This window comes from Dermochelys coriacea, chromosome 1 (genome assembly GCF_009764565.3).
Source record: "Dermochelys coriacea isolate rDerCor1 chromosome 1, rDerCor1.pri.v4, whole genome shotgun sequence".
NCBI lineage: Eukaryota > Metazoa > Chordata > Testudines > Dermochelyidae > Dermochelys > Dermochelys coriacea.
Genome location: NC_050068.2, coordinates 310,187,944 through 310,214,921, shown reverse-complemented (window position 1 = coordinate 310,214,921; position 26,978 = coordinate 310,187,944). Strand labels below are relative to the sequence as shown.

General features: G+C 40.3%; 1 protein-coding gene across 9 annotated transcripts in view; it reads right to left on the bottom strand.

Annotated features, from left to right (window-relative positions):
* The window catches only part of PTPRZ1 (protein tyrosine phosphatase receptor type Z1), a 220,581-nt gene that overhangs the window by 42,563 nt on the left and 151,040 nt on the right, over positions 1–26,978 (bottom strand). For 4 of the 9 annotated variants that reach the window (XM_038421170.2, XM_038421190.2, XM_038421181.2 and 1 more), the window contains exons 11-12: positions 24,507–24,550; positions 18,825–22,407 (exon numbers count right to left, since the gene is read on the bottom strand). In XM_038421170.2, coding sequence (XP_038277098.1) covers positions 18,825–22,407; positions 24,507–24,550 — 3,627 coding nt within the window. The remainder of the gene's footprint in view (positions 1–18,824; positions 22,408–24,506; positions 24,551–26,978) is intronic. The other 5 variants (XM_038421201.2, XM_038421219.2, XM_043495729.1 and 2 more) reach the window with 2 other exon arrangements.

Here is a 26,978-nt window from a genome sequence, read left to right as displayed (position 1 = left end):
CAGAGAATCAAATTATTGTGTATAAATAGATACACGTTATGGATCTCACAAGTTTCTATCAGCCTCGTATTACCAGATGCCTGAATTGCTCAGGCCCAGGAGTGCATTAGGATTTCAAAATATATTTTTAGTATTTTATTAAAATAAAAGAACATACTAAAGGGGTTGGCCCTGGAACCCTTTCTCAGGTCAACCATTAAACTTGAAGTCAACGGGATGTCTCACAATAGTTAGGATTGTGGGTTTTGTCCCAAATGACAGTTTTTCTAGAGAATGTAGTTCACCCATATCAATGTCTATGATCTTTACATTATTATCACTGCAAATGAAAAGGTATTTCACAGTCGTTGAAATTAAAGCCCCAACATTTCAAAGAGCAGTGCATGGGCAGACCCCTGTGCCCATGCAGAATCCCAAGTCAATGGGAGCAGGAATCTACCTGTGTGGAGTCAGTTGCAGGTTTTGGGCCTAAGGGAATAATTCTACAGTTCTACTTGAACAAAACTGCACTTAGATGGAGGGTTAATGGGATTTTTGTCCTAGTAAGGACGTCAGGAGCAAGCTCTACTTTCTGAAATGCACAATACTAGAGTTGCTTGGAAATTTGTCTATGAAACAGTTTTCCACTGAAAAATCTGCAACTTTGTGCAAAACCCTTGATGATTTTGACAGAATTTTGTTTAAACTTGGGGGAAAATATTTCAACATCATTGGAACAGAACGTTCTGATTTTTCATTTCAAAACATCTTTTTGTTTACATTTTTTTATTTTATTTTAAAAATAGATTGAAAAAATTAAAAAGATCAAAATTGAAACATTTCAAAATTTTAATAGATTTAAAGGCCACAAAGAGCCATTGTGATCACCTACTCTGACTCTCTGTATAACACAGGCCATTGAACTTCCCCCATATAATTCTTAGAGCGTAGTTTTTAGAAAAACATCCAATTTCAATTTAAAAATTGTCAGTCATGGAGAATCCACCACAATCCTTGGTAAATTGTTCCAATGCTTAATTCTCTTAGCATTAAAAATTTACATCCTATTTTTAGTCTAAATTTGTTGAGCTTCGTCTTCCAGCCATTGGATTGTATTGTAGAATCATACAATCATAGGACTAGAAGGGACCTCGAGAGGTCATCTAGTCCAGTTCCCTTTACTCATGGCAGGACTAAGTATTATCTGGACCATCCCTATCTAACTTGCTCTTTAAAATCTCACAATGATGGAGATTCCACAACCTCCCTAGGTCATTTAATTCAGTGCTTAACCACCCTGACAGTTAGGAAGTTTTTCCTAATGTCCAACCTAAACTGTCCTTGCTGCAATTTCAGCCCATTGCTTCTTATCCTATCCTCAGAGGTTAATGAGAACAATTTACCTCCCTCCTCCTTGTAACCTTTATGTACTTGGAAACTTTTATCATGTCCTTTCTCAATCTTCTCTTCTCCAGACTAAACAAACCCAATTTTTTCAATCTTCCTTCTTAGGTCATGTTTTCTAGAACTTTAATTATTTTTGTTGCTCTTAGATTCATAGATTCATAGATACTAAGGTCAGAAGGGACCATTCTGATCATCTAGTCCAACCTCCTGCACAGCACAGGCCACAGAATCTCACCCACCCACTCCTATGAAAAAAACTCACCCATGTCTGAGATATTGAAGTCCTTAAATCATGGTTTAAAGACTTCAAGGAGCAGAGAAGCCTCCCTCAAGTCAACCATGCCCCATGCTACAGAGGAAGGCGAAAAACCTCCAGGGCCTCTCCAATCTGCCCTGGAGGAAAATTCCTTCCCGACCCCAAATATGGTAATCAGCTAAACCCTGAGCATATGGGCAAGATTCACCAGCCAGATACCCAGGAAAGAATTTTCTATAGTAACTCAGATCCCATCCATCTAATATCCCATCTCAGGGGATTTGGTCTATTTACCCTGAATATTTAAAGCTCAATTACTTACCAAAATCCCATTATCCCACCATACCATCTCCTCCATAAACTTATTAAGTAGAATCTTAAAACCAGATAGATCTTTTGCCCCCACTGCTTCCCTTGGAAGGCTATTCCAAAACTTCACTCCTCTGATGGTTAAAAACCTTCGTCTGATTTCAAGTCTAAACTTCCTGGTGGCCAGTTTATACCCATTTGTTCTTGTGTCCACATTGGTGCTGAGCTGAAATAATTCCTCTCCCTCTCCTGTATTTATCCCTCTGATATATTTATAGAGAGCAATCATATCTCCCCTCAACCTTCTTTTAGTTAGGCTAAACAAGCCAAGCTCCTTGAGTCTCCTTTCATAAGACAAGTTTTCCATTCCTCGGATCATCCTAGTAGCCCTTCTCTGTACCTGCTCCCGTTTGAATTCATCCTTTTTAAACATGGGAGACCAGAACTGCACACAGTATTCTAGGTGAGGTCTCACCAGTGCCTTGTATAACGGTACTAAAACCTCCTTATCCCTACTGGAAATGCCTCTCCTGATGCATCCAAAACCGCATTAGCTTTTTTCACAGCCATATCACATTGGCAGCTCATACTCATCCTATGATCAACCAATACTCCAAGGTCCTTCTCCTCTTCCGTTACTTCTAATTGATGCGTCCCCAACTTATAACTAAAATTCTTGTTATTAATCCCTACATGCATAACCTTACACTTCTCACTATTAAATTTCATCCTATTACTATTACTCCAGTTTACAAGGTCATCCAGATCCTCCTGTATAATATCCCGATCCTTCTCCGAATTGGCAATACCTCCCAGCTTTGTATCATCTGCAAACTTTATTAGCACACTCCCACTTTTTGTGCCAAGGTCAGAATAAAAAGATTAAATAAGATTGGTCCCAAAACCGATCCCTGAGGAACTCCACTGGTAACCTCCCTCCAGCCTGACAGTTCGCCTTTCAGTAGGACCCGTTGCAGTCTCCCCTTTAACCAATTCCTTATCCACCTTTTGATGTTCATATTGATCCCCATCTTCTCCAATTTAACTAATAATTCCCCATGTGGCACAGTATCAAATCCCTTACTGAAATCTAGGTAAATTAGATCCACTGCATTTCCTTTATCTAAAAAATCTGTTACTTTTTCAAAAAAGGAGATTAGGTTGGTTTGGCACGATCTACCTTTTGTAAAACCATGTTGTATTTTGTCCCATTTACCATTGACTTCAATGTCCTTAACTAATTTCTCCTTCAAAATTTTTTCCAGGACCTTGCATACTACAGATGTCAAACTATCTGGCCTGTAGTTACCTGGATCACTTTTTTTTCCTTTCTTAAAAATAGGAACTATATTAGCAGTTCTCCAATCATTCGGTACCATTCCTGAGTTTACAGATTCATTAAAAATTCTTGCTAATAGGCTTGCAATTTCAGGTGCCAATTCCTTTAATATTCTTGGATGAAGATTATCTGGGCCCCCCGATTTAGTCCCATTAAGCTGTTTCAGTTTCGCTTCTACCTCTGATATGGTAATATCTACCTCTATATCCTCCTTCCCATTTGTCATGCTACCATTATCCCCAAGATCCTCTTTAGCCTTATTAAAGACTGAGGCAAAGTATTTGTTTAGATATTGGGCCATGCCTAGATTATCTTTAACCTCCACTCCATCCTCAGTGTTAAGCGGCCCCACTTCTTCTTTCTTAGTTTTCTTCTTATTTATATGGCTATAGAACCTTTTACTATTGGTTTTAATTCCCTTTGCAAGGTCCAACTCTACTCGACTTTTAACCTCTCTGACTTTATCCCTACATCTTCTGACCTCAATTAGGTAGCTTTCCTTGCTGATCCCTCCCATCTTCCACTCCCTGTATGCTTTCTGCTTCTTCATAATCACCTCTCTAAGATGCTTGCTCATCCAGCTTGGTCTACAACTCCTTCCTATGAATTTTTTCCCCTTTCTTGGGATACAGGCTTCCGATAGCTTCTGCAGTTTTGATTTAAAGTAATCCCAGGCCTCAACTGCCTTTAGATCCATAAGTTCTTCAGTCCAATCCACTTCCCTAACTAATTGCCTTAATTTTTGAAAGTCAGCCCTTTTGAAATCAAAAACCCTAGTTGCAGATTTATTTTTGTTAATCCTTCCATTTAGTTTGAACTGAATTAGCTCATGATCACTTGAGCCAAGATTGTCCCCTACAACCATTTCTTCTATGAGGTCCTCGCTACTCACCAAAATTAAATCTAAAATGGCATCCCCTCTAGTCGGTTCAGCAACTACTTGATGAAGGAATCCATCAGCTATCGCATCTAGGAAAATCTGAGCCCTATTATTATTACTAGCACTGGTCCTCCAGTCTATATCTGGGAAGTTAAAGTCTCCCATGATCACGCAGTTTCCATTAGTATTTACTTTATTAAAGACATCAAAAAGGGCTCTATCCATAACCAAATTAGATCCCGGAGGTCTATAGCACACCCCAAGCACTATCGTAGGATAGGCTTTACTAGTTTTCTTCCCCAATGTAATTTTTGCCCAGACAGACTCTGTCTTATCCATTGCATCGCTTCTTATTTCTTTACATTCTACCTCATCATTGATATACAATGCTACTCCACCCCCTTTACCTTTGTTTCTGTCTTTCCTAAACAGCACATACCCTTCAATACCTGTAGTCCAGTCATGACTACTATTCCACCATGTTTCTGTTATCCCTATAATATCTGGTTTCACTTCCTGCACCAGTAGCTCTAGTTCCTCCATTTTGTTACCTAGACTCCTCCCATTGGTGTATAAACATCTTAATTTTTGCTGTTTGGCCTCGCTCACATTTTGTACCCTATTAGGCACAGTCATTCTACAGCCATTATAACCTATTAGACTAGTATCCACACCGCCCTCGCTCCTTATATACATTCTCCTACCCATGGCTGTATCCTTTCTTACTTCATCTTCTTCCCTCTCAATGCTAAAATCTGGCGTGGAGATTTTCCGGACATCTCCCATCCATCTCCCCCCAATTCCTAGTTTAAAGCTCTCTTTATCAGTTGTGCCAGCCTCGATCCTAGAAGTCTATTTCCTTCCCTACTCAGATGAAGTCCATCCCGAGAGAACTGACCTCTGTCCGTGAATGCCTCCCAGTGGCCATACATCCCAAAGCCCTCCTTATAGCACCACTGCCTAAGCCATCTGTTGACAGTCATAATCTTGTCACACCTTTGTTGCCCTTCTCTAGGAACAGGAAGGATCCCGCTAAAGATCACCTGAGCCTCAATTTCCTTAAGCGTCTTCCCCAGCCTAGCATAGTCTCCCTTGATACTTTCCAGCGAGAATCTGGCTGTATCATTTGTTCCCACATGAAGGATAATTAGGGGATTCTTTCCCGCTCCCTTGAGGATCCTTTTCAACCTCAGGTCTACATCCCTTATCTTAGCACCCGGAAGACAGCACACCCTTCTATTCTCAGGATCAGCTCTAGTTACAGGCCTGTCTATTCTTTGCAATAAAGAGTCCCCGATCACATAGACCTGCCTTTTCCTGGTGACAGTGCTATTCTCCAGTCTCTCCCCTGTTCCCTCTGGCTGCAAGTTCTTTCCATTCCTATTTTCCCTTACAATTCTCTTCAACCCATCCTGTATCCTCCTGGGGCTCATATTTGGTGTAGTCTCCCTTGACTCTTCCCCTTTTTCTATAGGGCTAGCCTCTCTTCTCTTCTTCCTTACCCTTCCACCTTCAACAAGTACCTGCTGAGCCCCTTCTTCATTTTCCAACTCTGCAAACCTGTTCCTAAGCTCTATTTCTCCTTCACTAGCCCGTCTTTTTCTCTGCCTGGTTCTTTGAGTCACATGTTTCCACTGACCACTTTCCTCATCCAGTCTCTCCTCAAAATTCCCCAGCCCTGCTTCCATCCGTGAGTCTGAGCTTTTCCCTTCAGATACCTCATATCTTTGCTCCATCATCTGCTCAAACCCCTTCCTAAACTCAACGAGACTTTCCACCTGCATCTCCAAACCTCGGATCTTTTCCTCCATCAGCTCTATCAGACGGCATTTCATGCAGACAAAACTCTTACCGGTTCCCCCCTCCAGGATCATGTACATACCACAGCTTCCACATCCAGTCATCCTCAATGTGTCTTTCACTGCAGGAGTCACTCCCACAGCTTCCTCTGTATCTGTCATCTCCTTCCCACCTAAATCCTGTTAATCTGGGAAACAAGCCACACCAAAAAGAACACCCCCCCAGCAAAAGCAAAGCCCAAACAAGCACCACAAGCCGAACTCCCACTCAAACTCCCCTGTTTAGAGCTCTGTTTGCTAGCTCCTGTGCCACTGCCTGACTGGCTGGCTACCTTTATAGGGCCCCTAGTCAGAAGCCCCACCCCCTAGGCAGGGCTCAGCTGCTCTCTCAGCACAAAGCCCCACCCCCTAATCAGGCTCAGCTGCTCTCCCAGCACAAAACCCCTACACACACAAATACAAATACAAATACTAAAAATACAATACCAAGTAAAACCATGTTGTATTTTGTTTCATTTACCATTGACTTCAATGTCCTTAACTAATTTCTCCTTCAAAATTTTTTCCAGGACCTTGCATACTACAGATGTCAAACGAACTGGCCTGTAGTTACCCGGATCACTTTTTTTCCCTTTCTTAAGAATAGGAACTATATTAGCAATTCTCCAATCATTCGGTACTATTCCTGAGTTTACAGATTCATTAAAAATTCTTGCTAATGGGCTTGCAATTTCAGGTGCCAATTCCTTTAATATTCTTGGATGAAGATTATCTGGGCCCCCCGATTTAGTCCCATTAAGCTGTTTCAGTTTCGCTTCTACCTCAGATATTGTAATATCTACCTCCATATCCTCATTCCCATTTGTCATGCTACCATTATCCCTAAGATCCTCTTTAGCCTTATTAAAGACTGAGGCAAAGTATTTGTTTAGATATTGGGCCATGCCTAGATTATCTTTAACCTCCACTCCATCCTCAGTGTTAAGCGGCCCCACTTCTTCTTTCTTAGTTTTCTTCTTATTTATATGGCTATAGAACCTTTTACTATTGGTTTTAATTCCCTTTGCAAGGTCCAACTCTACTCGACTTTTAGCCTGTCTCACTTTATCCCTACATGTTCTGACCTCAGTTAGGTAGCTTTCCTTGCTGATCCCTCCCATCTTCCACTCCCTGTATGCTTTCTGCTTCTTCTTAATCACCTCTCTAAGATGCTTGCTCATTCAGCTTGGTCTACAACTCCTTCCTATGAATTTTTTCCCCTTTCTTGGGATACAGGCTTCCGATATCTTCTGCAGCTTTGATTTAAAGTAATCCCAGGCCTTCTCTACCTTTAGATCCATAAGTTCTTCAGTCCAATCCACTTCCCTAAGTAATTTCCTTAGTTTTTGAAAGTCAGTCCTTTTGAAATCAAAAACCCTAGTTGCAGATTTATTTTTGTTAATCCTTCCATTTAGTTTGAACTGAATTAGCTCATGATCACTTGAGCCAAGATTGTCCCCTATAACCATTTCTTCTATGAGGTCCTCGCTACTCACCAAAATTAAATCTAAAATGGCATCCCCTCTAGTCGGTTCAGCAACTACTTGATGAAGGAATCCATCAGCTATCGCATCTAGGAAAATCTGAGCCCTATTATTATTACTAGCACTGGTCCTCCAGTCTATATCTGGGAAGTTAAAGTCTCCCATGATCACGCAGTTTCCATTAGTATTTACTTTATTAAAGACATTAAAAAGGGCTCTATCCATATCCAAATTAGATCCCGGAGGTCTATAGCACACCCCAAGCACTATCGTAGGATAGGCTTTACTAGTTTTCTTCCCCAATGTAATTTTTGCCCAGACGGACTCTGTCTTATCCATTGCATCTCTTCTTATTTCTTTACATTCTACCTCATCATTGATATACAATGCTACTCCACCACCTTTACCTTTGTTTCTGTCTTTCCTAAACAGCACATACCCTTCAATGACTACTATTCCACCATGTTTCTGTTATCCCTATAATATCTGGTTTCACTTCCTGCACCAGTAGCTCTAGTTCCTCCATTTTGTTACCTAGACTCCTCCCATTGGTGTATAAACATCTTAATTTTTGCTGTTTGGCCTCGCTCACATTTTGTACCCTATTAGGCACAGTCATTCTACAGCCAGTATAACCTATTAGACTAGTATCCACACCGCCCTCACTCCTTATATACCCACAACTGTATCCTTTCTTACTTCGTCTTCTTCCCTCTCAATGCTAAAATCTGCGTGGAGATTTCCTGGACATCTCCCATCCATCTCCCCCCAATTCCTAGTTTAAAGCTCTCTTTATCAGTTGTGCCAGCCTCGATCCTAGAAGTCTATTTCCTTCCCTACTCAGATGAAGTCCATCCCGAGAGAACTGTCCTCTGTCTGTGAATGCCTCCCAGTGGCCATACATCCAAAAGCCCTCCTTATAGCACCACTGCCTAAGCCATCTGTTGACAGTCATAATCTTGTCACACCTTTGTTGCCCTTTTCTAGGAACAGGAAGGTTCCCGCTAAAGATCACCTGAGCCTCAATTTCCTTAAGCATCTTCCCCAGCCTAGCATAGTCTCCCTTAATACTTTCCAGAGAGAATCTAGCCGTATCATTTGTTCCCACATGAAGGATAATTAGGGGATTCTTTGCCGCTCCCTTTAGGATCCTTTTCAACCTCAGGTCTACATCCTGTATCTTAGCACCCGGAAGACAGCACACCTTCTATTCTCAGGATCAGCTCTAGTTACAGGCCTGTCTATTCTTCTCAATAAAGAGTCCCCGATCACATAGACCTGCCTTTTCCTGGTGACGGTGCTATTCTCCAGTCTCTCCCCTGTTCCCTCTGGCTGCAAGTTCTTTCCATTCCTATTTTCCCTTATAATCTTCTTCAACCCATCCTGTATCCTCCTGGGGCTCATATTTGGTGTAGTCTCCCTTGACTCTTCCGCTTTTCTAGCCTCTCTTCTTTTCTTCCTTACCCTTCCACCTTCAACAAGTACCTGCTGAGCCCCTTCTTCATTTTCCAACTCTGCAAACCTATTCCTAAGCTCTATTTCTCCTTCACTAGCCCGTCTTTTCCTCTGCCTTGTTCTTTTAGTCACATGTTTCCACTGATCACTTTCCTCACCCAGTCTCCCCTCAAAATTCCCCAGCCCTGCTTCCATCTGTGAGTCTGAGCTTTTCCCTTCAGATACCTCATATCTTTGCTCCATCATCTGCTCAAACCCCTTCCTAAACTCAACGAGACTTTCCACCTGCATCTCCAGACCTTGGATCTTTTCCTCCATCAGCTCTATCAGACGGCATTTCATGCAGAAAAAACTCTTACCGGTTCCCCCCTCCAGGATCATGTACATACCACAGCTTCCACATCCAGTCATCCTCAATGTGTCTTCCACTACAGGAGTCACTCCCACAGCTGCCTCTGTATCTGTCATCGCCTTCCCACCTAAATCCTGTTAATCTGGGAAACACAAGCCACACCAAAAAGACCACCCCCCCAGCAAAAGTAAACCCCAAACAAGCACCACAATCCAAACTCCCCTTGCAAACTCCCCTGTTTAGAGCTCTGTTTGCTAGCACCTGTGCCGCTGCAGCTGTCTGTGCCGCTGCACGACTGGCTGGCTACCTTTATAGGACCTCTAGTCAGAAGCCCCCCGCCCAAGCAGGGCTCAGCTGCTCTCCCAGCACAAAGCCCCTACACACACACAAATACTAAAAATACAAAACCAAGTACAACTACCTTCTCCTCCAACAGAACTCCCACTCAAACTCCCCTGTTTAGAGCTCTGTTTGCTAGCTCCTGTGCCGCTGCAGCTGTCTTCTCTGGACTCTCTCCAATTTGTCCACATCTTTCCTGAAATGTGGTACCCAGAACTGGACATAATACTCCAGTTGAGGCCTAATCAGTGCAGAGTAGAGTAGAAAAATTATTTCTCATGTCTTGCTTACAAAACTCCTGCTAATACATCCCAGAATGATGTTTGCTTTTTTTTGCAACAGTATTACACTGTTGACTCATATTTAGCTTGTGATCCACTATGACCCCCAGATGCCTGTCTGCAGTACTCCTTCCTAGGCAATCATTTCCCATTTTGTATGTGTGCAACTGATTGTCCCTTCCTAAGTGGAGTACTTTGCATTTGTACTTATTGAATTTCATCCTGTTTACTTCAGACCATTTCTCCAGTTTGTCCAGATCATTTTGAATTTTAATTCTACCCTCCAAAGCACTTGCAACCCCTCCCATCTTGGTATCATCCACAAACTTTATAAGTGTACTCTCTATTCCATTATCTTAATCACTGATGAAGATATTGAACAGATCTAGAGCCAGAACCGATTTCTGCGGGACCCCACTTGGTATGCTCTTCCAGCTTGACTGTGAACCACTGATAACTACTCTCTGGGAACAGTTTTCAAACCAGTTATGCACCCATTTTACAGTAGCTCGATCTAGATTAAATTTTCCTAGTTTGTTTATGAGAAGCTCATGCAAGACGTTATCAAATGCCTTACTAAAGTCAAGATATATCACAGCTACTGCTTCCCCCCTATTCACAAGGCTTGTTACCCCGTGAAAGAAAGCTTTTAGGTTGAATATGACATGATTTGTTCTTGATAAATTCATGCTGACTCGTTACTTATCACCTTATAATCTTCTAGGTGTTTGCAAATCGATTGCTTAATTATTCACTCCATTATCTTTCTGGATATTGAAGTTAAGCTGACTGGTCTATAATTCCCTGGGTTGTCCTTATTTCCCTTTTTATAGATTAGCACTATATTTGCCCTTTTCCAGTCTTCTGGAATCTTTTCTGTCTTCCATGACTTTTCAAAGACAATCACTAAGGGCTCAGATATCTTCTCAGTCAGCTCCTGGAGTATTCTAGGACAGTGGTTCTCAAAGCCGGTCTGCCGCTTGTTCAGGGAAAGCCCCTGGCAGGCTGGACCAGTTTGTTTACATGCTGCGGCTCCCACTGGCCACGGTCCACTGCTCCAGGCCAATGGGGGCTGTGGGAAGTGGCATGGGCCAAGGGACGTGCTGGCCACCCTTCCCGCAGCCCCCATTGGTCTGGAATGGCAAACCGTGGCCAGTGGGAGCCGCGATCAGCCGAACCTGCGGACGCAGCAGGTAAACAAACCGGTCCAGCCTGCCAGGGGCTTTCCCTGAACAAGTGGTGGACTGGCTTTGAGAACCACTGTTCTAGAATGTATTTCATAAGGCGACTTGAAGACCTCTAACTTGTTTATGTAGTTTTTACCTCGTTCTTTCCCCATTTTAGCCTCCGATCCTACCTCATTTTCACTGGCATTAACTATGTTAGACATCCAATTGTAACTAACCTTTTTGGTGAAAACTGAAACAAAAAAGTCATTTAGCACTTCTGCCTTTCCACATTTTCTGTTATTGTTTTCCCTGCCTCATTGAATAACGGGCCTATCTTGTCCTTGATCTTCCTTTTGCTCTAATGTATTTGTAGAATGTTTTTTGGTTACCCTTTATGTCTCTGGTTAGTTTCACCTCTTTTTGTGCCTTGGCCTTTCTAATTTTTATCTTTCGCTCCTAAATTGAAGCGCCCATTATTCAACATTTGTTCCCCATGTACGTACTTAGAGACAGTAATCAAGTTTGTTAAGCTAAATAGATTGAGCTCCTTGAATCTATCATTATAAGTCATATTTTCTCATCCTTACTCCTCAAGTAGTCCCACTAAAATCAAGACTGGTAGAATCTATACATTAAAACTACAAAAACAGCACCCATTTAGAAAATATAAAGTACAAATAATACATGAATTTCACAAACATCTACTAAATGAATCACTTCAGTTGAGACAAAATGTAGTTCTTTTGAAATCTCATTTAGCAAAAAAGGTTCAAAATGTTGTTTTTTTCATTTAGTTTCGGATAAAACAAAATTTTGAAATCTCAGTTTTTTCTGCAGAATGTAATCTCCATTTTGTCCCCAACCCTACAGAATAACAAATGGAATCTGCAAAGGCCAAACATTGAATGAATTGTCCTCTGAAAGCTATCCGCATTAGCAAAGTGATTAAAATATGTCAATGGTAAGGCAATTAGCAGGTTAACTATCAGTTTCTTAAGCTCAGGGGCCTCTTTTTTATAAAGACCTCAACTTAGTTCCCAATTTTGCATGGCACAATTTTGTTCCTATTTTTTGTTTATAGCATTTAAACATCTAAATAACTCACTTTCTGTAAATCATTTCCTGTAAATATGCAAATGCTATCTGTTGTGGTCACAATTGCAGGTGCAGAATTGCACTCACAGTATTGGAGACTGTTTCTAAAAATCAGGGCCCAAATTTCTGGTGAATAAGATATGGGATGCACTCAAGATTTTAATTGGAACTATGTATATGCATGAGCGATCAGGATGTGGCCGTTGAGCAAAGTGCACTTATTCGACTCTGGAGGTACTCCCAGGGTAGAACATGATCTTATATTTTAAATTACAAGGCAGTTTAAAAATGCACCATACTTTAGTGATTTAAATTAGGGGTGTGAAAAGAATGCATCCCTTCAGCCCTATAAAGTAGTTCTTTGCCATCATCTCAGTCATTCCAAATGCTAAATCCTACTAAATCCACTAGAAGGGTCATATTAATATTATTAATATGGGTTCCTCATATATATATAGATAGATAGATAGATAGATAGATATTTTAGCTGTGCGTCATGCCCATGAGGCACAGCTAAAATACTAATTTACATTTCACATTTGAATCTACTAATACAGATCCAGAAGTGTCCTTGTGGTATTTTATAATAGAGAGATGCTTCTTCAGTGTACCATTAAAAGAAAGCATTTATACTGTATGGTGCTCATTTAAGCAGCTCAGCTTTCTTGTACTTAGCCTTCAGAGTGTGTGGCAGATTTTGGCCATTCCTCCCACCCAATCCAAAGAAAGTGGGCAAAATAACTTTAGAGACAGTGTAATTTGAGGTGAGCCAAGATAAATGTCAATACAAATAAGTAGCTAGCTCTTTACACAGTAGTTTGAATAGATTATTATGAAATAAAATCTTATGAAAATAAACTATATTATTATTTGATCACTGATTTCACTAGGAGCTAACTTCTGGTTCATGGTAAAATGGAAGTAAATTTCATATTATAACTGTCTCTGTGCTGAGCTGGCTGATTCTGAGGCAAAGTTTAGCTTGGTGCACAAGGGGCTGATGGGATGGTCAGCTGCTGATGTATAGGGTACCATTGTTCATAAGGTCCTGTCCTCCTCTCCAAATTGTGTATGCAGAGTTTTTGCGAAGCTACTGCGGGGTGCACAGCAGAAACCCTGACCAAAAATAAGCATTGCTTCTGGATATATGGGATTGCAGGGGACCTGTCTACACATCATCCTTCCCCTGATTTCCACAGGAGAACATTCCTATCATCATTGGGACCCTCTCATCTTCCCAGGTTACATATTCAGCTCCTTTTTGGGAGAACATTTTGCTCCAGGCAGCCCATTGAATCTCCATTCCATGGGTAATTGGCTACGAGGGTGGAAGCTGCTCCTCTCTCTGCAACTGGGATATCAGGGCTACAGGTGGAACAAGTTTGGTGGGCATGTAGGTGGTAAGCAGAAAACTCTCATTTGGAGTCTGTTTCAGAACACAGCCCTACCGTCATGAAGAGTGGCCAAACCTTATAGTTCCATTTGCCTCTTTTCCAGCCAGGCCAGGATTTGGGCTCTGTAACTATGTTTAAATTAATCAACTATTTCTTATAATTATGACATTTATTTTTACATTCAGTGTAACTGGTGCTATTCTAAAATACCGGCACATATTAGTTTCTCAAAGGTCAATTTTTCCTGTGCTTATGCATTGTCATTTTTAGCAGCAATAGCAACCACATTTGCTAATAGAGGTAATTAAGGGTCAGAATCTAAAATATCACACATATGCCCTGCATAACAATGAATTTTGTAAAATCTTCTACTTGGGCCTGGGTGGCATATAAATTCAAACTAACTCCATACAGGGAGATTTTTAAAAAAACATTTCAAACAAAAACATCAGTCATTCTCTTCTACAAGAGCAACACTCATTAGCAGTAATAATTACAATTTATGTATAGTGTGAGACAGATGAATAATTCTCTGCTGTCATTAACAGGAGAATCAGAAAGCCCTCTTAATGTTCACCATCACTATTTTCCTGATTTGAATCCCAATGCAGTAAGTGGCATAACTCCTATTGATTTCAATGATATAGGAACAAGCCCTGTGAGCCTGATCTAATGACCACAGAACTCAATGGGAAAACTCCCATTGGATTCACTGGGCTTTGGGTCAGGTCCTGTGTAATTTTCTTTTCACCTAAAGCTAGTTCCTCCTAAATTTTGGACATGCCTTCATATCTGTGAGGCAGTTAGCCATAAATCCTACAAAAAGAAAAGGAGTACTACAAAAAGAAGGATTCTGGGTGGACTCCTCCTGAAGGTTGAAACAGCAGCCTGGATTTCTACATAGAGTGCTTCCGCCGACGTGCACGAGCTGAAATTGTGGAAAAGCAGCATCGCTTACCCCACAACCTCAGCCATGCAGAACACAGTGCCATCCACAGCCTCAGAAACAACTCTGACATCATAATCAAAAAGGCTGACAAAGGAGGTGCTGTCATCATCATGAATAGGTCGGAGTATGAACAAGAGGTTACTAGGCAGCTCTCCAACACCACTTTCTACAAGCCATTACTCTCTGATCCCACTGAGAGTTACCAAAAGCAACTACAGCATTTGCTCAAGAAACTCCCTGAAAAAGCACAAGAACAAATCCGCACAGACACACCCCTGGAGCCCCGACCTGGGGTATTCTATCTGCTACCCAAGATCCATAAACCTGGAAATCCTGGACGCCCCATCATCCCAGGCATTGGCACCCTGACAGCAGGATTGTCTGGCTATGTAGACTCCCTCCTCAGGCCCTTCGTTACCAGCACTCCCAGCTATCTTCGAGACACCACTGACTTCCTGAGGAAACTACAGTCCATTGGTGATCTTCCTAAAAACACCATCCTAGCCACTATGGATGTAGAAGCCCTCTACACCAACATTCCACACCAAGATGGACTACAAGCCGTCAGGAACAGTATCCCCGATACTGTCACGGCTAACCTGGCTGAACTTTGTGATTTTGTCCTCACCCATAACTATTTCACATTTTGGTGACAATGTATACCTTCAATTCAGCGGCACTGCGATGGGTACCCACATGGCCCCACAGTATGCCAACATTTTTATGGCTGACTTAGAACAACGCTTCCTCAGCTCTCGTCCCCTAATGCCCCTACTCTACTTGCGCTACATTGATGACATCTTCATCATCTGGACCCATGGAAAAGAAGCTCTTGAGGAATTCCACCATGATTTCAACAATTTCTATCCCACCATCAACCTCAGCCTGGACCAGTCCACACAAGAGATCCACTTCCTGGACACTACGGTGCTAATAAGCGATGGTCACATAAACACCACCCTATATCGGAAACCTACTGACCGCTATTCCTACCTACATGCCTCTAGCTTTCATCCAGATCATACCACTCGATCCATTGTCTACAGCCAAGCTCTACGATATAACCGCATTTGCTCCAACCCCTCAGACAGAGACAAACACCTACAAGATCTCTATCATGCATTCCTACAACTACAATACCCACCTGCTGAAGTGAAGAAACAGATTGACAGAGCCAGAAGAGTACCCAGAAGTCACCTACTACAGGACAGGCCCAACAAAGAAAACAACAGAACGCCACTAGCCATCACCTTCAGCCCCCAACTAAAACCTCTCCAATGCATCATCAAGGATCTACAACCTATCCTGAAGGACGACCCATCACTCTCACAGATCTTGGGAGACAGACCAGTCCTTGCTTACAGACAGCCCCCCAATCTGAAGCAAATACTCACCAGCAACCACACACCACACAACAGAACCACTAACCCAGGAACCTATCCTTGCAACAAAGCCAGTTGCCAACTCTGTCCACATATCTATTCAGGCGATACCATCATAGGGCCTAATCACATCAGCCACACTATCAGAGGCTCGTTCACCTGTGCATCTACCAATGTGATATATGCCATCATGTGCCAGCAATGCCCCTCTGCCATGTACATTGGCCAAACTGGACAGTCTCTACGTAAAAGAATGAATGGACACAAATCAGACGTCAAGAATTATAACATTCAAAAACCAGTTGGAGAACACTTCAATCTCTCTGGTCACTCGATCACAGACCTAAGAGTGGCTATACTTCAACAAAAAAGCTTCAAAAACAGACTCCAATGAGAGACTGCTGAATTGGAATTAATTTGCAAACTGGATACAATTAACTTAGGCTTGAATAGAGACTGGGAATGGATGAGTCATTACACAAAGTAAAACTATTTCCCCATGGTATTTCTCCCTCCCACCCCACCCCCCACTGTTCCTCTGATATTCTTGTTAACTGCTGGAATTAGCCTACCTTGCTTGTCACCATGAAAGGTTTTCCTCCTTTCTCCCCCCTGCTGCTGGTGATGGCTTATCTTAAGTGATCACTCTCCTTACAGTGTGTATGATAAACCCATTGTTTCATGTTCTCTGTGTGTGTGTATATAAATCTCTCCTCTGTTTTTTCCACCAAATGCATCCGATGAAGTGAGCTGTAGCTCACGAAAGCTTATGCTCTAATAAATTTGTTAGTCTCTAAGGTGCCACAAGTACTCCTTTTCTTTTTGCGAATACAGACTAACACGGCTGCTACTCTGAAACCATAAATCCTACATCATCCTTTTCACTTTGATGTTACAATCCAGTTAAAAATTCATAGTAAACCTGTTATAGCAATTTTAAAATATGAATGACATCTTGAAATTCCCCTCAAATAAATGGTTCTATTGGAGAGCTTGACAAGATGATTGCTAATGGATAAAGCAATTTTTCAGTGATGCAGATCTTATTTAAATGAATCTCATACCATCACTCCTACTAATTAATAATAAATAATAATAATATGATTTACTATTAAACAAAATATGAGTTAATATTTTTAAACTCACACAAACCCTCAACAAAACATTTGACTTATGTAGCGACTGAGGATTGCACTGTAATACTTGACATTTAAATTTAATACAAATGTTCATATATCATAAGGTTCTTTTGTTGTTATTGTTTTTAAATTGAAATTAAGATGTAACTAGGTAGCTATTTCTGATTAGCAGGAGAGCTCATATGAGAAATGCTCCAATTTAATTGCTGTTTTATTAAAAGAAAATATAGGCAATAATTTGTTGGAAGAAACTAATGCATAGGCAAGTTCTTTAATGAGAGTGATGACTGGAAACTAAATTGTACATATGCATTATTAGTTAAGCCATGTTATACCATCCTTTTGGAGTATTGTCAAGAATCAAAGCTCTTCATTGTTAATTGAAAGTGAGGCATTTTAAGTTTAATTACAGAAAACTATAAATAATTTATGATAACCTTCATGTCATTAGCTGGTATAAAATGTGCTTAGAAATTATTCTCCTTTTCTTTTTTGCTGACCTTTAAAGGAAACAAATTTATTTCATGTGTGTTTTACATAATTTCCCTTAGGAAACATCAAAACAATTAACCCATTTACTGACTCAATTGCTTGCTCAGGTAAAACTCCTGTTGACCAAATGGGCTCATGATTATCCATGCTACAATATCCTGAGCTATGCAGACTGCCTGGAACTTCTTTTATGCACAAAGTTACTAACAAATTTATCTCTGATTGTATATTTGCAAGATCGGACCTAAGATTGTTGCATACTTTATAGATACCGTTAGTTGGATGACACTGCCCTCTACAGCAATTATAAATATGTGATGGAAGCTGAATATTTAACATATTTCCTACATTATCAAATTAACCTTGAATATTTCAAATAAGTACAGATATTGATGGTTCTGAATTTACACTTAGATTTCAACAAATATGACAAAGAGGCAATACAAGTTAATTATTTGATTCAAGTTTTTCACAACAGAACTTTTTAAAGCCTTTGCTTTAAATTTTATCAAGATCTTATAAATGTGTGGTCCAATTCTGTCACCCATACGCATGCTGAGAATGTTACTCCACAAATAGCTAATTGGCTTCAGTAAAACTGAACAAAGAGCAAGGCAAGCACAGCAGAATCTAGCCCTTAGTGATTTTAGAAATGAGCAAGTCTAGGAGGAAATTTCTGTAAGTTACTGAAATTTAAAAATATGAGAAGCTATAAAAATGAAAACAAATTTTTGTACAAGCTAAAACCAGTCAGAACTGGGTTGAAACATCTTTTACCTTGCTCAGTTCATCTTGAAGAATACAAAATAAAAAAGTATTGCCATAATAAATACATAATTTTAGGACTCTTTCATACAGAACTTTAGAATCTTGCAGTGAGCTTTGCTCTGAAAAGGTGATATTTATCCTTGTGCAAATGGCCTAAGTCCCACTTAACCTTTACAGAGCAAAAAGTCACACTTTTGTGCCCTCTGTGCATAATTCCCATTGACTGTACAAACATACCCAAGGGCAGCATTTGGACCTTAATACTACAGGGTATTTCAGTTGAAGTTGTGTGTAATCAGAAGTTGCATTTACAGCAGAACTGTTTCAATGCTTATGTTCCCTGTTCCACAGCATTTCCTTAATCAAACTGATTGCCCCATTAAGTTCTTCCGTCATTGAAATATCTGTAGCAAATCTCACTAGTCTCATATATATTTGTGTTAAGATATTTTTTCATTTTCAGTAGCAGAAGAATGTCACAGCTACACGTTATGCATTAGATTGATCCACAACTAACCTGCCTCAGAAATGTTGAATACTGGTGAGTGACCACTAGTTACAGATGGTGCTGATGACTGTGATGATCCAGGAGTTAAATCTGAGTTACCTGCTTCAATTGCCCCCTCAGCGTCTCTCTCATTAAGGTCAGGAAAACTGAAATCTGTTGAAGTCTCATTATCATTGAGGCTATCTGAGGTACCTTGACCAGAGCCACTTTCTTCATCACTTGTAAAAACAGCCCAAGATTTAGACTCTGGTGTGTTTTGCAATGGGATACTAAGAGTCTGAATACGGTTTTCCCATATAGTTGGATCGTTGTGCTTCTTAGGTATCAGTGCTGCCAATGTTGATATTGATGGATAATTATGTCTGTCCATACCATGACTTATCTGACTGTCTGATGCAGCAGTTGTAATTTTCTTTTCTTCTTCTTCTTCTTCAGCTTTCTCAGAATGTGAATTGATAATTAGGTGACTCTGATCCTTTATATTGTTTACCTGTGTATTCCGTTCATCTACTACCTTTTCCTGAGTTTCTCTATGGGAAGTGCACGTGATACAATTACTTACAGGTAAACCATCACCATACTCATCATAATCATCATCAATTACAGGAGGCCACAAACTAGTATCAGAATTGGCACTGGGGAACAACCCAGAGGATGTCTGAGAGGGAACCAGCAACCTGGTTAGGGTTCTAAGGCCCTCACCAATGGGAGAAGCAGCCATAACAGAAATATACACATTTGGTAAAGGAAGGGCATGATGAGCAGATACATGAGAATCAGAAACAACTGCAGGCACATGAACAGAAACATCAGCACTAGTAGAACTTGAGAAAAAAATGGGAACCTCATTTCTTTGAGAAACACTTGAAGAAATATGGCTGTTTAGAAGAGTGGGAATATTTGGTGATATGTCAATTGTTAAGGCAGGAGTAGCCACTCTGTTCACTGCCTTGGGGGGAAAGGCATTTGTATTTTCTAAACGGGTTGACTGGAATGAAACATCACTACTGTACAATGAAGGAGCAACCTGGTGATTATCTTCATTGTTAACCACACTGGATAAAACATATTCCTTACTTCCATAAGAGCCAGTTAAACCTTGAAATGATGTTGTGGGCTTACTAGAGGTATGGGGAAACATGTCAGCAACTGAAGGTGCAGATGTAGAATGCAACATTGTTTTATTTGTAGCAGAATCTGGTGCCATCTGATAGAATATTTGGTCAAATGTAGAACTATCTTTATAAACCCTGGAGCGTTCAACCAATATTGGATCAGTAGGCACAGTTGCAGCTGTTTTAAGCAGAGTGCCATCATCAGAAGACTGAAAGGAGGTTTGTCGTAATGCTTCATTATTTAATGTAGCTGAGGTCTCATAAAAGTACTGCTGTGTTGAAGGAGACAATATTTTGCTAGAAGCAGGGACAGAGACAGCTTGATCTGAGACAGCACTAAGCATAGGTTTAAGCAAAGTGTCATCAAAGGCTGGAGATGTAACATGCAAAGGCTGAACGGAAAAGTAATTTTCTGAAAGTTTACTAATATCATAATCAAAGATCTTAGTAGAGGGAAAAGCAAGCGAGACTGGAAGGATTCCCTTTGTGCTAGAAACAGGAAGTGGGGTTTCTTGCAAAGACGTAGTCTGCTTAATTACATCATTGTTAGAAACATATGTAGGAAGTTCAGGCATCACTGTACTTTCAGCATGGGAAGCCACTTCACTGAAAGAAGAAATTTGCAGTTCTTTCTCATCTCCATATATTACATCACTTTTGTGAAGTGTCTTATTAACATCACTAAACTCATATGTTGCATATGTAAATTCACCTACAGAATCAGATGAAGAAACTTTAAGTATGGCCAGAGCATCTGTATCAGGCAAAAGGGACTCACTACCAGAGTATGGTTCAGACCAATCCATATCACTAGATAGAGTGTGTGTAGGCAGCAGCAAAGTATCAGCTTGTGGTATTAAAGAAGAAGGCTTATGCACCAGTACATTGTTATAGCTGCTAAATAAGGGACCCTGATGAAATATGCCAACAGAATCATGCACATATTCTGCAGAGTCATAAGAAACAGTAAAAGTTTGGAGGGAGCCCACATTACTAGACAAAGCATAAGTAAGTTCAGACATTGTAGACAGTGCATGCATATTTAAATCACTGCTGGATGGTTCAACTTCAGTAAACATGTGAGTTCTATTATGACCAAATATCAATGTCTCTGAAGCAGCATGAGTAGTCTGATGTGACATTACATCAGAATATTGAGCAAGGCTTGACTGTATTAAAGTATCACCCTCAGCCAGTGTCAAAGAAGCATGCAGGGACACTTTATCACTTGTAACAGCTGGAGTAACTTGTGGAAACATTTGAGAAACTGTATACAGATGGTGAAACATTTTACTACTGAAGGAAGCAGAGGAAAATGTAAGCAAAGGTACATCACCATAGGAAGACAGGGTGGATTCAAATGACACATCAACACTGGGAAATATAGGTGTAGCATGCAAGGTCACATCACTACCTGATGTAGCAGGGGTAGTGTTGAGCATCTGCGTGTCAGACAATAAAGGGGTGACTAGAGGAAACACTTCACTACTGTAGGAAGGTTGAAGAGGTATCTCACCATTATATACTGGTTGAGTTGTCTGAGAGAGTACCTCACTGGCAACAGAAGCAGAGCCATATTCTCCAGAGCTTGAAGAGATAGAATGAGGTGATAATTCAGTAGGGGAGAAAGCAAAATTAGAATAATGTAGCAATTCTATATCCGCATCTGAAGTATCTTGTGATATCACTGGACCACTGGAATAGGGCACTGTAGCTGGTTTTGATCCTTCAACATAAGCATCAGTATAACTAGTCTGAAATAATAGCTCACTATCCGATGGAACATCAGATCTAGGTGCCAAATCTGTTGCATTTTGAAACCACAACTTTCCATCAACAGGAGTACTCTCTGGAGATTCTTCAGCACCTGAGGGTGCTACATCTTCTGAAATATTTTTTACATAGCCTTGTGAATCAATATCATGTTTGCTTATTTCTGGACTTCCTGAATGAAGGATGTCTTCCTGGGATGCTTCCTCCGTGACAAATTGCATAGCAGAGGTGGTAGGAATGGAACCCCAAGAGTTGTCTACATCTTGATAAGGTTTAAAAGTTGACAATGAAATATCTTCCTCACTACCACCAGTAGCAGATATGCTTGTTGGTTCAGTGCCAGAAGAAATGTAAATGTATTCTTCATCAATACCTTTGGTGGACTCAGTGACTTGCAGGGGGATTCCAATAATAGTTTGAGATTCCAAAGAAACATCATCTTCTTCATCTGATGTTTCAACAACAGGTTGGGAAGTAGGGTAAAAAATTGCTTTGAAAACATCATCCTTTCCATGTGATCCTTCCTCTCTTGTTAAGTATCTGTTTGTTTTAACTTCATTGAATTTTGTCCCCATTTTCTCTTGGCTATAGCTAGATGTAGTCACCTGGAATTCTTTTTTCCTTATTTGGTTTAGAGTACTATCAGTGCTAGAAATCACTGCAATTTCTTCATCCACCTCTGCCTCCTTCTCTTCAACTTCCTCCTTTGGAAAGAAAACAACATAGACAATCTTTACTAAGAATGTTTATGGATAAAACAGAAAAACTCAAGGAACGTGCTGCAAGACATTTGCCTGTGTCCATAAATTATAACAGACAAAATGGCAGGTAACCAATGAAATGGCTATTGGACTTAATAAAATGGCTTTATCTACAAAAACATTCATCTCGTATTTTTTTCTTGAAACCATAAATTTGTAATACTAACAAAAGAACCTCTACCTTCTTAAGCATGTGTTCCTGCTACCTGTGACTCACTGTTAGAGAGAGATAAAAACCTCTCACTGTGTTTTGTCCACTTTATCGTTGTACAGTAATAATAAAAAAAATGATAGAATGTTTTTTATTTGATAGTGTCTCAAAGATATGCATTAATATTCTTTGATATCAGTTCAAGAGTCATTGCAACATAACAGAAGATTATCATTTCCTTCTTCCTTGCCATTTCCCTATTTGGAGTTGGTGACTTTTATAGCCTCCTTTAAAAACTCATGATTGTATGCCTGGCTGTTGTGCAAATTGGTCTTTCTAAGGTCTGTTGACATCTAGTCTTTGGCCTCCCCCTTAGTCATCTTCCATCCATGATAATTGCAAGGGCCATCCAATATAACAGAAGATATTTTTAAATATTTACGTTCTGCTTTCAAATCATTTAATCTTCCTGGTTACTCCAAACAGGATGTTAGGATATTAAAGGTCAACATGACCTTGAGACACGTAAAAGCAATTTCATAGGCAGTATCTCACATACCATACTGAAATTTCTGTTGCAGACATCTTAGCAACTGTTTAGTGAACACAATTTAAAGTACTTCTGCAGAAATGTATGTTAGGGCTTTGCATTAGGTTCTGAAAATCCATTTTCTCAAGGTTAACTCCCCCAGTCTTTATTCAGTCCTAAATCAGGCAAAAATCATAGCTGAAATTAACTAACATCCTGATATCATGTTGATGGGTGCAATATAAATACTTAGATAAAGAGTTTAAATAAATATAGATAAATGGATTGAAAAAATGGATAATTGGATAGATAGATCTGATAGTTTGGATGAATTAGTACAGAGATAGAAAGACAGATATGGGCCATTTCTCTATCTATTTAACTGACTAGGATTTGCCCCTCGGTGAGAATAATGTGCACATATTATGAAACAGAAAAACAGATGTTCTGAATGATCACTTGATGCTAACACATTTTATAGAGGTATTAGCCACATTACAAAAACTATTTTACAGTCTATTAAAAATTGTACTGGGACTCTTTCATATTCCTCTACTTGTATGTCAGCTGCCTTAGTTGCCAAAAATACAACTGTGCCAGATCAGAGGGAGTTATGAAAACATCTAAAATTGTATAAAACACGGTTACATTATTATAAATTATGGTTAATACATCAAAATGTCATTATTTATGTTCAAGGAGTGGAATTATCATCCTATTGAAATGAATGGAAGTTTTGCCATCGACTTCAATGGAGCAAGGATTTCACCCAGTATCTCGGGGCCACATTTACAAAGGTATTTAGGCACCCAAAGCTGCAGATAGGCATCTAGTGGAAAGAACAAAAAAGTGCCTAAGCAGGTCAGGCACTTAACTCCTATGGGCCTATGCAGGACTAGATGAGTGCTGGGTTCCTTCTGGAAGCTGAGAATCTCTCTCATTCTCAATAGTATAAAACTACCATTTCTAGCATTACAGAGAAGCAAGGCATTGGACTTCAAAGTAATGACATTTTACGTACAGAGAACCTATCACTAGCCCAAAGCTGAATCTTGCCTGAGGCAGGTGTAACTGGGGAAGGGGAGGCAATTCCACATTTTGGGGAGGAAGAAAAAACATTTCTTTGGCAGGTGGATTTTTAAAAATTGCACTTTTTTGAAGCTGCTCAAGCATCTGGAACATAGAGTAATTCCCAGGGGATATGCATTAATAGGCAAAGTGTAGGTGATATGGTTAAAAGTACATAAATTCAGCTCTGCAAGTTATCACAGTTGATCACCTCCATTTATGTGGAGTGTGTTATATATTATTTGAAACACTTGTGTGAAAATGAATGTATGAATTTACTACACTTTACAATACCTCATATTCTTCAGTTTCATTCAGTTCAGGAAAGAGGTCAATTTCTATGAAACAAAAAGGTGCATTATATTATCCACTGTTTTAACCTCACAGATTTATTGATTTTGCAAGACACAATGGTATAATTTTCCATGGTTAGTGTAGAAATGATAGACCAAAAGATGTTATTTAAGCTGTATTACAAACACAGGTCATTACAATGTTATAGTAATTTTCTAACCATGGCTGTATTAACCAATAAACCCATTAGTCTGAGGTCTGAGATGATTTTGGAGGTGCTATCTGCAGAAGCTGCCAAGTAGCTGCACAGAGGAGTAGCAGTGAGGGAAACAATGGGACTCAACAACTGGCTGGCATTTTGCTGCAACATTTCTGATGGGCTGAGGGGTGTAGCTGAAGCTGTCTGTTTGCACAGAGGAACAGCATCCAGGCTCATGGTGATGGGAGTGAACAGGTGGGCTTGGAACTGGGTTGGGGGGTGGGGGAGACAGACAGGAAAAAGGTCCTCCAGTATTAGCTGAAGAATGCTCCAGGCCCTTGGAGTATGTCTAAACTGAAGCTGGGAATAAGCCTACCCAGACCAGGTAGAAAGACACTTGCTAGCTCCGCTCAAACTAGTGCATTAAAAATAACGGTGTGGATATTGCAGCAGTGGTGGCAGCTCAGGCTAGCCACCAAAGTCCAACCTTCCTTCCTTCCCTGGTCCGAACCCAAGCTGTGCCACTGTCACAATGTCCACACTGCTATTTGAGTGTGCTGGTGTTAGTCTTTCTACCTGGGCAAGGAGGCATGCTCCCAGCTGCAGTGTACACATTACTTTCTATTTAGACTCCTGGACTTTAAGACTGTTGTGATCATCTAGTCTGACCTTCTGCAAATTGTAGGCCACCAAACCTCACTGCCCCCTCTTATAATAGATCCAGGCACTTTGCACTGTTAAATTTAATCCCTTTCTATTGTTTCCTTTTTAAGCTTCTCTAGATCTTCTTGTATGATATTCCAGTCCTTTTGCTGTATTGTCAATACCTCCCAAGTTGGTGTCGTCTGCAAATTTTATTAGCACATTCCTACTTTTTGTACCAAGGTTTTAAAAAATCTGTCTTCTCAAAGATAGAGATCAGGTTGGTCTGGCACAATTTACCTTTTGTAAAACCATGCTGTATTTTATCCCAGTTACTGTTTACTTTTATGGCCTTAACTACTTTCTCTATAAAAATTTGTTCCAAGATTCTGCATACAGCTGTGGTCAAAATAACAGGCCAGTAGTTTCCCAGATCACTTTTTCCCCCTTTCTTCAAAATAGGGGCTATATTAGCAATTCTCCAGTCATAGGATATGATCCTCGAATTTACAGATTCATTAAGAATCCTAACTATTGAGCTTCCAATTTCATGTATCAGTTCCTTTACTATTCTTGGATGGAGATTATCTGGGCCCCCCAGTTTAGTCTCATTCAGATGGTTGAGTTTGACTTCCATCTTGGATGTGGTAATTTATACTTCCATATCATCATTTCCATTAGCCACCCTGCTACCATAAGCTTCTTATTACCCTTATTAAAAACTGACATGTTAATTTATGTGTTGGGCCAGGCCTAGGTTATCTTTAATCTCCATCCTATACCTCAATGTTTAGAGGTCCCACTTCTTCCTTCCTTGTTTTCTTTTTATTTATATGGCTAGAGAACCTTTTACTATTGGTTTTAGTTTTCTTTGCAAGGTCTAACTCTGCTTGGCTTTTGGCAGTTCTTTCTTTTTCCTTACACTTTCTGACTTCCAAGAAGTAGCTTTCCTTGCTGATCCTTCCCATCTTCCATTTCTTGAAGGCTTTCTGCTTTCTCCTAATAACCTGTCTGAGATGCTTGCTCCTCCAGTTTGGTCTACAACCCTTCCCAATGATTTTTTTTAATTTGGTAGGCCAGCATCAACACACATGCCTACATTGCTGAGGGAAGGGTTAAGGGCAGCTGTATCTTAGTGTCACATCACTAGACATTTGCTTGTATGTGTATTGGTCAGAATAACCCCATGCAAATTTGGATTGGTACAATATGTGCAAATGAATAAAAGATGTACAAACTTCAGCTCATTTATGTAGTGATTTTCCTTGTGTAGGGAGAAGAGCAGCATAATTCATGCCACTCTGGAGAAAGTAGCACATCCTAGATATACCTGGGGGTTTGAGGGGATCAGACTGATAGATACCTGTGTACTCCACAGCTGGCCGGGAGTAGATAGTGTGATGGTAGTGGTGGTGGAGAAGATGACATGATGTTACCCATGGTGGGTATTGTTGATGTGATCCGGCCTATTATCCCAATACTTGTGTGCATGTATTCCAATGATCCTTCCACAGTACATAACATATTTTCTGTTTTTCCCTCCCTGGGCACTGCTGTCCCCTGTTTGGGTGATGCAGTCTCCTGGAGGGAAGGTTGAGGCTGCTTGCTACCATTGCAACCGCCTTCTTGTA